The following is a 13,188-nucleotide window of genomic DNA, read 5'->3' on the forward strand; positions in this document are numbered from 1 at the left end:
AGTTCGTCGTTTTCGCCACAACTCCCGCTAATAATAACAATGTACACATATTTAATTCTGGAATCTGGAAGAGCGGTAACTTTTTCCTTTTAAAAAGGGAGCTAGAAAGTCACATGATCACACAGGATGTATGGCACTTACAGTTGAAGGAACGCAGGTTTCCTGTGCAATGATGGATTAATACAAACGCTCTCCTGCGTGCTCACTTTTGCCTGTGCTTACCGAATATGACAGTTTATATCATCTGGCATTAGCACGTCTTGAATAAATAGATCATGGTTTCGGGAAGTTTGCCGTCTCGCGGAGACTTGGAAGGGAAAATGTATACCGCTCTGTTGCCCGTCTGTTCGATAGACGACTGGAGCCAGCAGCTGGTCAGCTTAGCTCCGCACAGAAACTGGGCACAGACGTGTCATCGCTCTCTTTTACCAGACTTTCGGTGAGAGATTTTCAGAAAGCTTGAATGTTCCCCGCTATCTCCGTTTTTGTTAGGCGTCACTGTTGAGCCGGCATCATTCAGCTACGGCGAAGACCCGTCTATGAACCCCCCGACGGATCATTTTACCCGTTAAAAAAAGGTACAAAAGGTACAGTTACTCCACTACATTGAGGAACAGAGTCACTGCTGCGTTACCCCCTGCAATACTCCCACAAAACAGACTGTCGCCTGTGTGTGTGTGTGTGTGTGTGTGTGTGTGTGTGTTTAAAAGAGCTACAATTGTGGGGTTTTTTTGTTGCATTTTTCGTCTACACAGATTTTTGAAACCGTGCTTGTTTGGAAGAGATTTCTGTTTTGAGAATGAAGGGAGAAAAATGTAAAACCGGTGTACATGTGAACTAGATTAGTCTTTTAAATCAGACGTCCACAGAGAGGAAGATATTAGCATGTGGCGTGATCCCCGTCTGTCGCACCAGCTCGTCACTAAAAAGGTCCCGGAAAAGTCCTGGAAAACGATCTTGAAAAAAAAGAGTGGGAGGCCCGAGTTAAGCTTCATTAATAACCGCACCAGAAATGCGCACAGTATCTAATGACCAGAGGTGCAAAAATAAGCCCCAGATTGTGATAAGGCGGAATTATCTTGTTGATGTTGGAGATGACACAGTTCTTCCGACATGTTAAACTTGTCTTTGGTGACAAAAAAGCACGAGACACTTTATACGATCTGCATAAACAGGTCTGATTTGCTTTGTTCCTCTTACGGCAAGGGATAGAAAAACAAACCTTTTATTTAAAGCATGCCACCAAAGCCTCGCCGTCTCAGAGGTTAATGTGCATCTAATCATTCTTAGGTCATTTAAAGAAGCGCGATGACTCATCCCTTTCTTACATATTTTTTCTTCTTCCTCTGCGAAACCTTGATTTGCTATTATTTCCTCCTTATTCCCCCCGCCCCCCACACCTCCTCTCCCCTCGATGCCAGCCATCTTGCCTTTGATGAAACGAGTGCTTCACAAACCAAAACAAGCCGGGACGACTACAATCATATACTCTGAGAGCACCCAATGGTCTGACACTTCAATTTCCGAGCGAGCGAGAGATAGGGAGAACATAGGTGGGCATTATAAAAACCACATCGCTGAGAGAGTCGGGACCAACGCTGACTCTCCTGATTCCACAAACAAGACCAAAGACCATTTTCTCCAGGCGCTCTGCCCTCCTCTGTGTCACTCAAAGAATGGACGCTTGCTCTCCCTCTATCACTTGTGTTTCTTTTTATTATTATTATGCAACAGTTTCCTTTTTCAACGCGTTCCGGTCCGCAGGTTTGACCATTTTGTGCGCGAAAACGAGGACGCGAACGGACGAGTGGGTGCACTCCCACCCGCCTAATCACTGGCTGATGTTTAATGGATACGCAGTCATATTGTCGCCTTAGCCGGAGCTTCATTATTGTGCCGCAGCAGATGTCTATCTCCGAATGACATCAGCTCACCAATTACAAGTCTCCGAGGCTAATTTGGCACCGTGCTGGGTCAGGCCGGGGTCTCCCACTCGTATCTGCTCTACGTAAGCCACCGGAGCGTTTCAGCCAGCGGCAAGAAAAACAGCCCATTTGGTATAATGCTGCACTTATTTTTTTCCATGAAAATTATTCCGTTCTGCTAACAAGGGGTCATGAGGACAATTGAGTTTGCGTCTGTGTATGCCTGATCAGTGAAGGCGGATAAAGAGATGGGACTTTATTTCTGCCGGTGGCCCTGCGTTTCTAGCGTGTGCGGGTTCCAGGGGCCAGTTCCAGTTGAGGAAGCGGCTCCAATATTTCCAGAACCAATTGAAAAGGTGTTTGTCTTATTGATTCCGAAATTTCGATACCCAGCTCATTTCTGTGTGGAGGAGGCCGCCATTTCCAGGCTCCCTCCCGCGCTGCGACTGTGGAGTGCATCTCGGAGCAGCATAACAAGCAGGACAAGAAGGAATGCATTGTGAGGGCATGTGGGCTTGCGGGAAGAGTCTAGGTGGCCCCCTTTGTCCGTACACTGCTTCACTTCTACAGAAACTGCTCCTCTGCTGCATATTGTAGATGTGACCTGAATGTTTTCTCCCCAACGCACTCGCCTCATGTCACCCTTTCAGCAACACTGCACCGCTTCATGGTGCGTTTGGCTCGGGTGTTGTTTGACATTTTTATACGCTAGTACCCAATGTGCTGAAACCAAAACTATATATATATATATATATATATATATATATATATATATATATATATATATATATATATATATATATATATATATATATATATATATATATTTTTTTTATATCTTCTGAGAAATTGGCGCTGTGTGACGTCTCACCGAGATAAGCAGAATACCTTAATTTGGGAAAACAAAAAAAAGGCAGGACCCGATCGCTTACAGCGATAAACAGATTGAGAAAATAGGTTTTCAGGGACAACAGGATTGCTCAGGAGTCTGCACTCCGTGTTTACCACATCATTCTCACCTGATCCTCCTCTCCCCCGCCTTCCTCATCATACTTGAGAATGTTGTCTCGCACATCGTCCTCTGGGTCGATGAGGAGCTGCTTGGCTTGGCGCTCTTTGTCGCGCCGCTTCATCCAAACCACGAACATCAGCACGAGGACTGATGGACAGAGAGAAGGAGGTTAGGGGGGGGAACGAGAGATGTCCTATTACAAAACATAATAAATGACATGTTTTCAGACAAATGTAATCGGATCCGATGTTTTAGAGCTTGGATGGGCGCCCGAACAAGGCTATCTTTTCGGTAATCCTGCAGTAATCTCGCCGCATCTCGGATAACGTTTAGCTGTCTTTGTAATCCCCCGTGTGCGTTCCTGTGATGCGGCGTTTGAGAGGGCCCGCTGAGACACTCACTGAGGAGGATGATGATGCAGAGGAGGATGGAGATGATGGCCCCGGTGCCCAGACCGGGCGCCATGATGTGCTGCTGGTCGGTGCAGTCTCCGTTCACGTCGCACTGGCACACTTTGATCCGCAGATACGAGGTGTTGGACATGGGCAGGTTGCCCGAGTCCGTGATTATGATGGGGAGCTCGTAGATGCCGCTTTCAAGGAAGCCGATCTTCAGGCTCACCTGAGCATAGTCACCTGGGAGATGAGCGGGACAAAACAAAAGAGAGGCAGGGAGCGTGAGCGAGTGATCCACGGTGGCGCCTCGTCAGAGCCAACGCGTAGGCAGCAGTGAGACGAGAGATTAAGTTACTCAATGTGTATGAAAATATTAAATAACACTGTGTTTCTTCAGCTTCTTTCAGGGCGGATTATATCGAAACTCTGAATAGTCGTTTGTATAGGCCGTGTTACACAGTAAGATTACACTCCTTTTACCGCAAATATGCAGCGTAAATTTCTACCTGGAAATTGCATCAGCATATCTAATCCAAAACATGGTCGGGATTTAGATTTGGAGCTTATAAATCTACTGAATACCTTTTTGATAATGCTGCTTAGGCTCAATTCCCAGCTGCAATAAATCCAAATGCCATTATCCTATTAAGATATATTCACTGCTTTTCAACTCACACTATCTAATAGCTGAACACACAAACCCCTCATGTGTTTGTTATGTTTTTGCACTTCAATTTAGCATAAACAATTAATGACTGCATGGTAGTGTTCATTTATTTTTGTCTCTAACTGACCCCACTGCAGTGGGCAATTGCTCCCTCTTTAATTACCAAACAACGACCGCTAAATGTTAAAACCACATTTATTTCTAATTATCAATTGTGATTCATTGAAAAAGAAGCTAAAAAATAGTTATTGTCTTCTCCTCGGTCACAAATTTGAAAAGTCAGATGAAGATTTGTTTCCACCACAGCGCTCTGCGTCTCACCGCTGACTCTGGTGATGGTCCAGTTTCTCCTGACGTCAGGCGGCCGGTGGGCCAACTCAAAGGCAAAGGGCCCAGCGTTGGGGTTCAGGTCTCCGTCCAGTGCGGTGATGTTGATGGCATTTGGCTCTGGCTTCTGGCACACCTCCGTCTCTTGAGGGAACACCTTGGGAGCGTTGTCGTTGATATCCAGGAGGAGGATCTGCAGAGTACCTGTGCCGCTTGCTTGAGGCACGCCTGCGTGGGCCACAGAATGACAAACACACACACTCAGTCCATACATATTTATGAAGAGGGGGGGGGGGGGTACACATGGATTGGAATAAATACTATGAGAATGCCGCTTCTCATTTTTGCAGTCATTATGCAGTCGACAGAGAAAAGTAAAGTATGGAGTTTATGCTTTGGGTCTCATGCTTTAATAAGACACTCTAAACAGCTATTTACTCTAGTGGGAGAAGACCCATCCAAACTGCATACTGATCTGTGAATCTAATCTCAAGTGAGGAGGCAGACAGAAAGAGGGAGATATCAGAACATTTGGGGAGTGTGTGTGTGTGTATGTGCCCGAAGACCGTCTTCCTGACGAAGGATACGGGATGGGAATACTAAAGCAGACAAACAGAGCCCACTGTCGCTCCTCTCAGGCTCCTCTATGTATTCGCTCAGCTAAGAGGCTTTTTTTTTTTTTTTACCATTCAGGCCACGCTCAAAGGAGCTAGTCATCCAATCCTGACCCATTAATGCTGAGAAACCTCTTTATTGGTAGAGTTTTTAAGCCTATTGGCCCTAAGCTATGCTCCGCAGAACAGGGTAAACCTGAACAGAAGTAAATCCCGCCAGTGCGGAGAAGAGGTGAATGCATCCACACGCTGGACGGCTCTGGGATTGCGAACACATTAACCTTCAACGAAGGTGGTCGGCGTTCCAGACACGCCAAGAGCCTGGTTCAAGGTTGACCTTCAAGCACAGAGGATGTATTTGTGTCTGTAACTGAGTTGTTGGGTGATTTTTGTTGGTGGTCTTTTGTTGGTGTGCGTTGTTGGACTTTCAGTATCACAGCGGAAGTCAAAATGGAAGATTGACCTTCGAAAGACGGACTAATGTAGAATATCCGCGAGTTTTTTCCCCCAAAAAAATAAATTCAAAGGCTGCATCGTCACCTTCTGAATGATCTAACAACCGCAGGCCTGGTACAGAGTGCTCATGCAACCGTCTGACTGAAACGCAGAGACGGCGCGACCGGTGCGTCACAGGAGCTCAATGAGGTATTTTTGGTAAATGCGGCAGCGCATGAATGGTTACATACCGCTATCAGCAGCCAGGAATGTTGCATTGTACAGACTGTTCTTCACAAAGGGCGACTCTCGGTCCAAAACGGCAATTGTTGTGACGCGCCCGGTGTTCGGGTCAATCCTTAGCCAGTTGGCTGGATCTGAGAGTTTGGAGTATCTGAGGAAAGGAGAAACAAAGGGGTTTGTTTACACAGTGATTTATAATCCTTACTTTAAGCTGAATATCATGTGAGGAGTTAATCTGCAAGTTCGCATTCTAAAACTCGGGAGAAGTTTCAATTGTCTTTTCTGCAGAAGGAAATCTTGCCGCGGAATTTAGTCTCTTTTTCCAGTTCTGGCGTCTTCTAAAGAAATGCCTTTTGTTTTTTATTTGTTTACGCAGAATAAATATTTTAGACATCATGCATTTTACATAATTCTAACTTTTGAGAACAGCCTCACATGGGAGACCAAACTGGCTCGTTATCGGCAGCTCAAACTAATTTGTAGGACAAACCGAGGCATTACAAAGCTAGCTTATTTCACATGGACTGTTTTCAAGCTGATAAACTCTATCACGGCCAAACAGCTGCGAGGCAAGGCGTTTGATGGTGAACGGGGGGGAGGGGGGAAATTAGGGGTTGTTGGCTGCGTCGTGTTATTCGAGCAGGAACGAAGCAGAAAGTGGCATGTCGTCTCAATCATCGTGTCGCTCTTAAGAGCTACTACAGTCAGTATCTTCCTTTCGGTTGTTGCTAAATTTTTCAAGTGAGCGTGTGATAAAACATCTGTGCTGGATGTTTGAGGGAAAACAGACTTTCTAGGAAAGGAAGCAATAAAAAAGGGACTTGACTCTGCCTCCTTTTTCTTCTTCCTACTGTAAATTCTACCTGATGCTTTGCTGCATGTAGCGATCCGGGTCCTGAGCCGTGAAGGTGGTCAACGTCGACTCGGCCATAATGCCCTCGTCCAGCTTGATGAGTTTGGGGTTGGGCTCAAAGTAGGGACTCTCGTTCACGTCGACCACTCTGATGGAGACGCTGGCGGTGGACTGACGGGGTGAGTGGATGCCTCGGGCCAGGGGGACCTCGTTCCTCGCTTCCACTGTCAGCACGTACGTCCGACTGATTTCATAGTCAATGGGCTGCAAAACAGTGAAGAGTGTTGAGAGGGAGAGAGGATCACGCATCAGGATGCAGGATGAGCTAAACAAAAACGGAATCGCATTACATTTTTTTTTTTGTAATGTGAAACCGTCGCGAGAGCAAATCAAGAGAACTCGAGCTTCGTCTTCCCCTCGCTTGAAAAAAGAAAAAGAAAAACGGATTGTGAAAGCTCACAATAGACGATGTGATGCAATAAAGAGACCGTATCCATTTGTGGTGCAGACACCACAGCAAGGGAGCTGACGAAGGAGCCGCGCAGGCAACCGCTTCGGCCTATTAGAGTCACGTTCAGTCTTAATTATGCATTTTCAAATTATAATTCACCAGTACAATTACACTGTACTAATTATGGTCAGAAAATTGATTCTAACAAAAATAAAACTATGATGATATATGTGACAAATCTGCTGCAGTAGCCTTTAATTTGATCAGTACTGGATGTTAATGGAGAGACAACCTCCCCCAAAGCTCTCAGAGCAGCGTTGTAACACATGCTCCAGTAACAAGTGTAACAAATGTTCACTTGCATTTTATAATAAGCTGTTGATCACAAAATATGTCTTTTTATGAGGGCGGTGTTACACAACGTGTCCATAGTACACGATACAAGCGTGCACCACATTTCTTCTGCATCTCCACGTGATTACAGGGGGGGGGCGGAGTTTGAAGAGGAGGCCTCACCTTGACGACCGTCACCAGGCCCTCGTTAGTGGTCGGATCAGTGGGCACCGAGAACCTGCCGGTGGGGTCGCCCCCGGTGATTTTGTAGACGGCGTTCCAGGCTGGCGTGTTGGGCTGGTCCTTGTCAGTCACCGTCAGGTTGGCCACAATGACGTTCACGCGGTTTTCAGGCACCTCGCCGAAAAACTGCATGAATAAACCATGAACACACAGAGCGGCGAGCCGTTAGCGGTGCTGCTGAGGCAGCAGACCATATTTTCCCGAGCCTCGCACGGCACAGCGGATAAACAGACATCTAAAAAGGTAACTCATCATGCCGTCATGGTCATCTCATCCCCCTGTCTTCCCCCTGACGGCACAACAGTGACATTACAAATTCCAGTAACTCGCGGGCACAGTAAGGGCCTCTTTCACTCGGGCATGCATCCCAGCAGTTGCATGTGTCAACATTTGGAGGAGAATGTAACAGTTTACGCATGGCCGGCTGCTTGCATTTCTGTTCGGCTTCAGAAACTCAAGGGTCAAGCAGAACTAGGTAAGTGAGCAGGACTGGCGGTTGAATACATACATACAACCGTGCACATACATACATACATACATACATACATACATACATAGTTGATGATGTCTCAAGATGCGACTGTGCTTCTTACCGTCTCAGCGGTGAACTCCGGCGCGTTGTCATTCACGTCAGTGACTCGGATGACAGCGGTGGCCGTGTTGGAGAGGCCGTACATGGGGTTGCCCTCCATGTCGGTGGCCTGGATGATCAGCGTGTACTGAGGCACTTTCTGGAGGGAACGGGTAGAGAGGCAATGGCGAGGATTAAAGCACAATTCTTTGATCTTTCGACCACATAATCAATCCCGAAGGCACGGCTTGGAGAATCTCACTTAATTGTCGGTTTGGATGTAAATGAGGACAAAAAAAAGATGAGACCATCCACACCGCTCGAACAAATTGTCGGCGATATATATCTACGATTTCAGAATTGTTTTGTTTTCTGGACTGGTTCAGATTGCAATGTGTGTCCTTAATAAGCTGGCACCTCAATGCACATCAGTGTAAACAAATCTGGCTCGCTTCTTAACTATGATGAGTAATGGTTGCTTCCTAGATGAATCCTTTTTATTCGCTGTGGGGGACGAGAGTTTGCGAGTGCCTGTGTGAAACTTTCACCTCTGCTATGTACACCATCGCAAAGCTAACAAATGACTCTCCTCACATTAAAAGCCACTCAGGTGACGGACCAGTTGCTAGGTAATGAGAGTCGGGGCAAATTACTTTCATGGTGGCAACTGGCGGACATAAAACAGCGGCCCCAGGGCAGAAGTGATTGAGCAGCCACCTCGCCAGATTGCCCTCAGTAGAATTGCACCAACTGGCTCCAGCTTTCTATATTCTTTTTATTTATTTTGTTATGCATTTTCTCAAACAGCCATGCGATCCAATTAAAGCTTCTGCTTTTGGAGAAAGAAAGACGGAGAGGGTGAGGATGAAGGGAAGGAAACAGTTAGCTGCTCAGTGATGCACCCTGCCTCCTTGTAAGAGTAAATAAGTGTGGAGCGGCAAAGTCCATTTCGACTTCTCATTTAGTCGGCAATCAACAAAATTCACTTTGGCTCATTAGCTCTCAGACAGTCTGGATATCAGCAAATATACTCTGGCTGTGTTTTGTCATCACATTTAAAAAGGAAAAAAGAAAGAAATGTTCAGACCATTTATGTAAACATGAAAAATGGATGCGTTGATATAAATCTACAACAGGCGGCAAATGCAAGATGAAAATAAATCAATATAATAGTTGGCCTTGTGAATGAAAGTCTCACTTAAATGCTGAAATACTCTAGTCTACATTTATAAAAACATTGAATTTCCAGAAATCCATGGGAGTAGCACAAAAAAAAGAAGCTTTTAAGAAAAGACGACCGGTCAAGCACCTCTCTGTCCAGGCCGGCCGCCACCGTAATGATGCCTCCCGTCTTATTGTTGATGGTGAACATGTTGGAGGTGGGGCTCTCTGGGTTCTGGGACAGGATCTTGTAACGCAGCATCCCGTTGGCTGTTTTTGGGTCGTCTTTGTCAACAGATGTCACCGTCATAACAAATGTTCCTGCGGGGATAGAAAGACAGAAAGCGAATACTTTAACTCATTCTTTTAATTGGACACTCAAAAGACACGAGCTGAGTGAATGGTGCCATATTGAACGCTGCTGGATTTAAAGCTTTGTCGTATAGAAATCCAATGTTCTTTTCTTCTTGATCTTAAAATACCCATAAACGCTTAATTGCAAAGTTTCCATCAAAAAGTGGCCACCCCAGGAATGCCATCGATGCCGTTTGAACTGCCGGCACTATGGCAGCTTGGGAAGACGGGGGCTCAGACTGCAGCCCATCGGTTGCTCTAAAAGTGTGGTGCTGAGCGTGGCTTCGCGCGGGGCATTACCTGGCTTGGAACCCTCTGGAACAGTGCCGTTCCAGATCTGATGAGTGAACTCGGGTCTGTTGTCGTTCATGTCGATCACATTGATCACAATGTCAATAGGGTTTTCCACCTGGTTGCCGTTCAGGTCCACCGCATGAGCTCTCAGCTGGAGGAAACACAAACACATCTGGGCTGTAGAAGCGTTGGAGCAGGGACGATTCTTAACTGTGCAAACACAAACTCAATGTCAATGTCACCGGTTGAACTCTGCATTTACTTCTGTTTCTTTTTTTTTTTTTGGAGAGAGAGAGAGAGAGAGAGATACCTGCCAAAGGGTTGTCAACACCACAAGGTTCACTTCATTGAAGAAAACCACTCTGATTGGTTGCATTTTATTTTCCTGCACTTCTGGCAAAGTTGGTGCCTTACACATGAGTTAAATTTGCTGCATTCATCCAATAATTAAAAAAAGGCAGCTATGGACACAATCCTTCATACGTAGTTAAAGTGTAAATAAATCAATGAATTAAACTGTATACTGAATGTTTCAGAATGTGCGACTCCTCCTATATAGATCTACAGTTCAGTATGGACGTCTGTGAAGGTTTCTTGCCGTAAAAGTCTTTCGTGACCTTCAAACATCAGAGAAGTAGATTTTAACTACACCTCTGCTTGATGTCTACCATTTTGTGTTAAAGCACATGCTTGAATAGCATTAAAAGTCAAGCTATACAATTCAAAGACCACTGCAATGTAATGGGAGAGCCACTAATGAATAAAGCAGCTCAGAAGGAGCTAGAGGTTATCATAATGCATCCAGCACACTCTGTTCACTTTATAGCGTCACGTTAAATCCTCGACATTCTCAGACGGATAAGTCACACCCAGGTCTTTATAGGGTCTGAGGAGACCTGTATAGGCTACACATGACCCTTGAGCACATGACAACTGGCAGGAATGTACTGCACAGACAGAGAGAATGCCATATTCCTTTTATGAGGATATTATTTATTCTCTCGTGTCTGACGTACATGGAAGTTGGAGATGTGCTCTCGATCCAGCGGCTTGTTGACAGAAAGCTCTCCGGAGATCGGTTCAATGATGAACATGCCGGTGGGGGGCTGGTCAGCTCCAGGACCCGTCACACTGTATCTGAGGGACCGGTTTTTGTCGTGGTCCGACCGGATCTGTGGGTGGAAAGATGTGTTAATGACAGCTGCAAAGCAATGCTGACCCTGGCTCCTGCTTCATATATCATATCTGATAACATAACATGGACTGACGGTGCTCTTTTTACATCGACATGTAGACACTTGTGCCGAAGTCTATGTGTTCAATGTGATGTTTATTTCAGCACCAATCACAGTATTGGTATAAAAATAGATTGCCGTGTCAGCAAAACAGTGCATATGAAGAGAGTGTGTGTCTGTGTCCTGATGTTCGGGGCTGTCTATCCTGTTTGCCATGTAAGCTGAGGCCCTCTGTGCCTACACCCTGGATCCATGCTGAGCAAACAGAGTATTTCCTCATCCCGGTATCATCTATTAAAGCCCAGAAACATCCTTCTAATATGACCGGATTAAATATAAAAGCACGCAAATAGCATGTACAGGACTTAAAAAAACTCGGTTTGGAAGTCAGCTTAACATGCTGAAAAAAGGATCTACTTCTCAGCTGTCCCTTGGAGTATTGCTCGTCCACTTTGAGCCATCTACACCCGACGTTGACCAGAGAATGGGAAAAAATTAATTTGTCTGTGCGTGTCCTTAGGACATGATAAAAAAAAGAGTATATTATCTCAACACCCAACCAAGGAACAATTGTGCTAGTGGCCACTTCAGATTGCTTTCTGCCTCTAAGTAATGCCAGGTTACATTAAAAGCGACCGGCGACCGTCCCCTTGAATCAAAAGATAAATAATACAGCAGGGGGAAAAAGAGCCTTGACCTTTAGCCAAGTGCTGTAAATACGAAACATTTGGTGAAGGCATGAGGTGAAGTCTAATGTCTGTGACCCTCTGAGTGGGAGCTTAGGGCAACGGGGACCTTCAAGGTTGTCATATCTAGCAAAAGGCATTTCCTTTCATGTCGACAGAGTGGTGTGTGTGTGTGTGTGTGTGTGTGTGTGTGTGTGTGTGTGTGTTACGTTACCCGGACAAGCTCTTGTGGGAATGGGCCTCGTGAGTTCTCCGGGACATTGATTGGGGGGATGACCCAGTCTCTCTTCGTGCGTTTGAGTTGGCTGTCCACGTTTCGTGATGGAAAAACTATTTCCTTCAAATCCTCGGACATGACTGGAGGGGCAGCAACTTGCTGGACCTGTAAAAAAGAAAATGATTAAGTTCAAGGGCTGGGCGGTGATCATACCTTTTGCAGAAAAAGAAAAAAAAAACACAGGTAGATTAATTTTCAGCCGCGCTAGCGGCATGGCCCTATGGACGGCTGGTTGATCATTCCACCTGCACACTGAAAGACTGTCAGATGGATTGTCATGAAATGTTAGACGTGGTCCCAGGGGATAAACCCTATGTTGTCAGTGATCTCCTCAAGCATTCCTTATTGTTTAATCTAGCGCCATAATGCGGTTATAATGTCAATACTTCCAATACCTGAGGATAAAACCAATGGCCCGTCGTGTCATTTTGAGAGCTGGTTGGCAAACATGCTAAACTACGCCTCAAGTCAGCCACACAGAAACGTTAGCATTACTCTCGACTCTTTGTATTGTCATTGTGGTTGTTCTGCAGGAATGAAAGACTTAATCCCGATCGTGTATCCGTTAGGTACAAGTCAATAGCGGCCGGTGCCCACGAAAACACTGTGGCGACACCTTCATGCAAAGAACGCTACTGCGGGCTGACTTCCATCTTGGTTGTATCAAAAGGAAGCGGATGTGGCGATGAAAGGAAATGGGCTGCAATTTCCTGCTAAACTAATAAGCCCTTCCAAATGTAATTCAATATGTATTCTGTATGTGCGCTCAATCACGCTATCCATTTTCTGTGCATTTCTTTGTAGCTTCAAATATCTACAGTACAACATGTGATGATATGCCTCGAAATGCTTTGGTGTGGTCACCGCAGCCGCGGCGGCACACGGCCAGCCTCTTTGCTTTAAACGGCAGACCCCTTCTTATGTCCTGATAAAATGCGCCCACACAGACAGACCAGCTTCCATAATGGATCTGCCATCCTCCCTCGGCTGTAATGAATGAGATTTGAAACAAAGGAGGATGGTACCTGCAAGCCAGACACTAAACACACAGATGGCGCAAATTGCCTATGCCGCTCCAGAGACTGAGGAGACTGAAGTAGTGCCAGGGAAAG

At 45.7% G+C, this 13,188-nt stretch overlaps 1 protein-coding gene across 1 annotated transcript in view; it reads right to left on the minus strand.

Annotated features, from left to right (window-relative positions):
* cdh2 (cadherin 2, type 1, N-cadherin (neuronal)) overlaps positions 1-13,188 on the minus strand; it is a 58,761-nt gene that overhangs the window by 5,644 nt on the left and 39,929 nt on the right. Inside the window, exons 4-14 of the mRNA XM_068602378.1 lie at positions 12,014-12,181; positions 10,895-11,050; positions 9,885-10,029; positions 9,379-9,551; positions 8,092-8,229; positions 7,439-7,624; positions 6,482-6,735; positions 5,627-5,769; positions 4,321-4,554; positions 3,339-3,572; positions 2,945-3,084 (exon numbers count right to left, since the gene is read on the minus strand). Of these exons, the coding sequence (XP_068458479.1) occupies positions 2,945-3,084; positions 3,339-3,572; positions 4,321-4,554; positions 5,627-5,769; positions 6,482-6,735; positions 7,439-7,624; positions 8,092-8,229; positions 9,379-9,551; positions 9,885-10,029; positions 10,895-11,050; positions 12,014-12,181 (1,971 nt within the window). The remainder of the gene's footprint in view (positions 1-2,944; positions 3,085-3,338; positions 3,573-4,320; positions 4,555-5,626; positions 5,770-6,481; positions 6,736-7,438; positions 7,625-8,091; positions 8,230-9,378; positions 9,552-9,884; positions 10,030-10,894; positions 11,051-12,013; positions 12,182-13,188) is intronic.

Source organism: Clinocottus analis, unplaced genomic scaffold (assembly GCF_023055335.1).
Source record: "Clinocottus analis isolate CAN_PGR_092001 unplaced genomic scaffold, fCliAna1.0.p SCAF_11, whole genome shotgun sequence".
Classification (NCBI taxonomy): Eukaryota; Metazoa; Chordata; class Actinopteri; order Perciformes; family Cottidae; genus Clinocottus; species Clinocottus analis.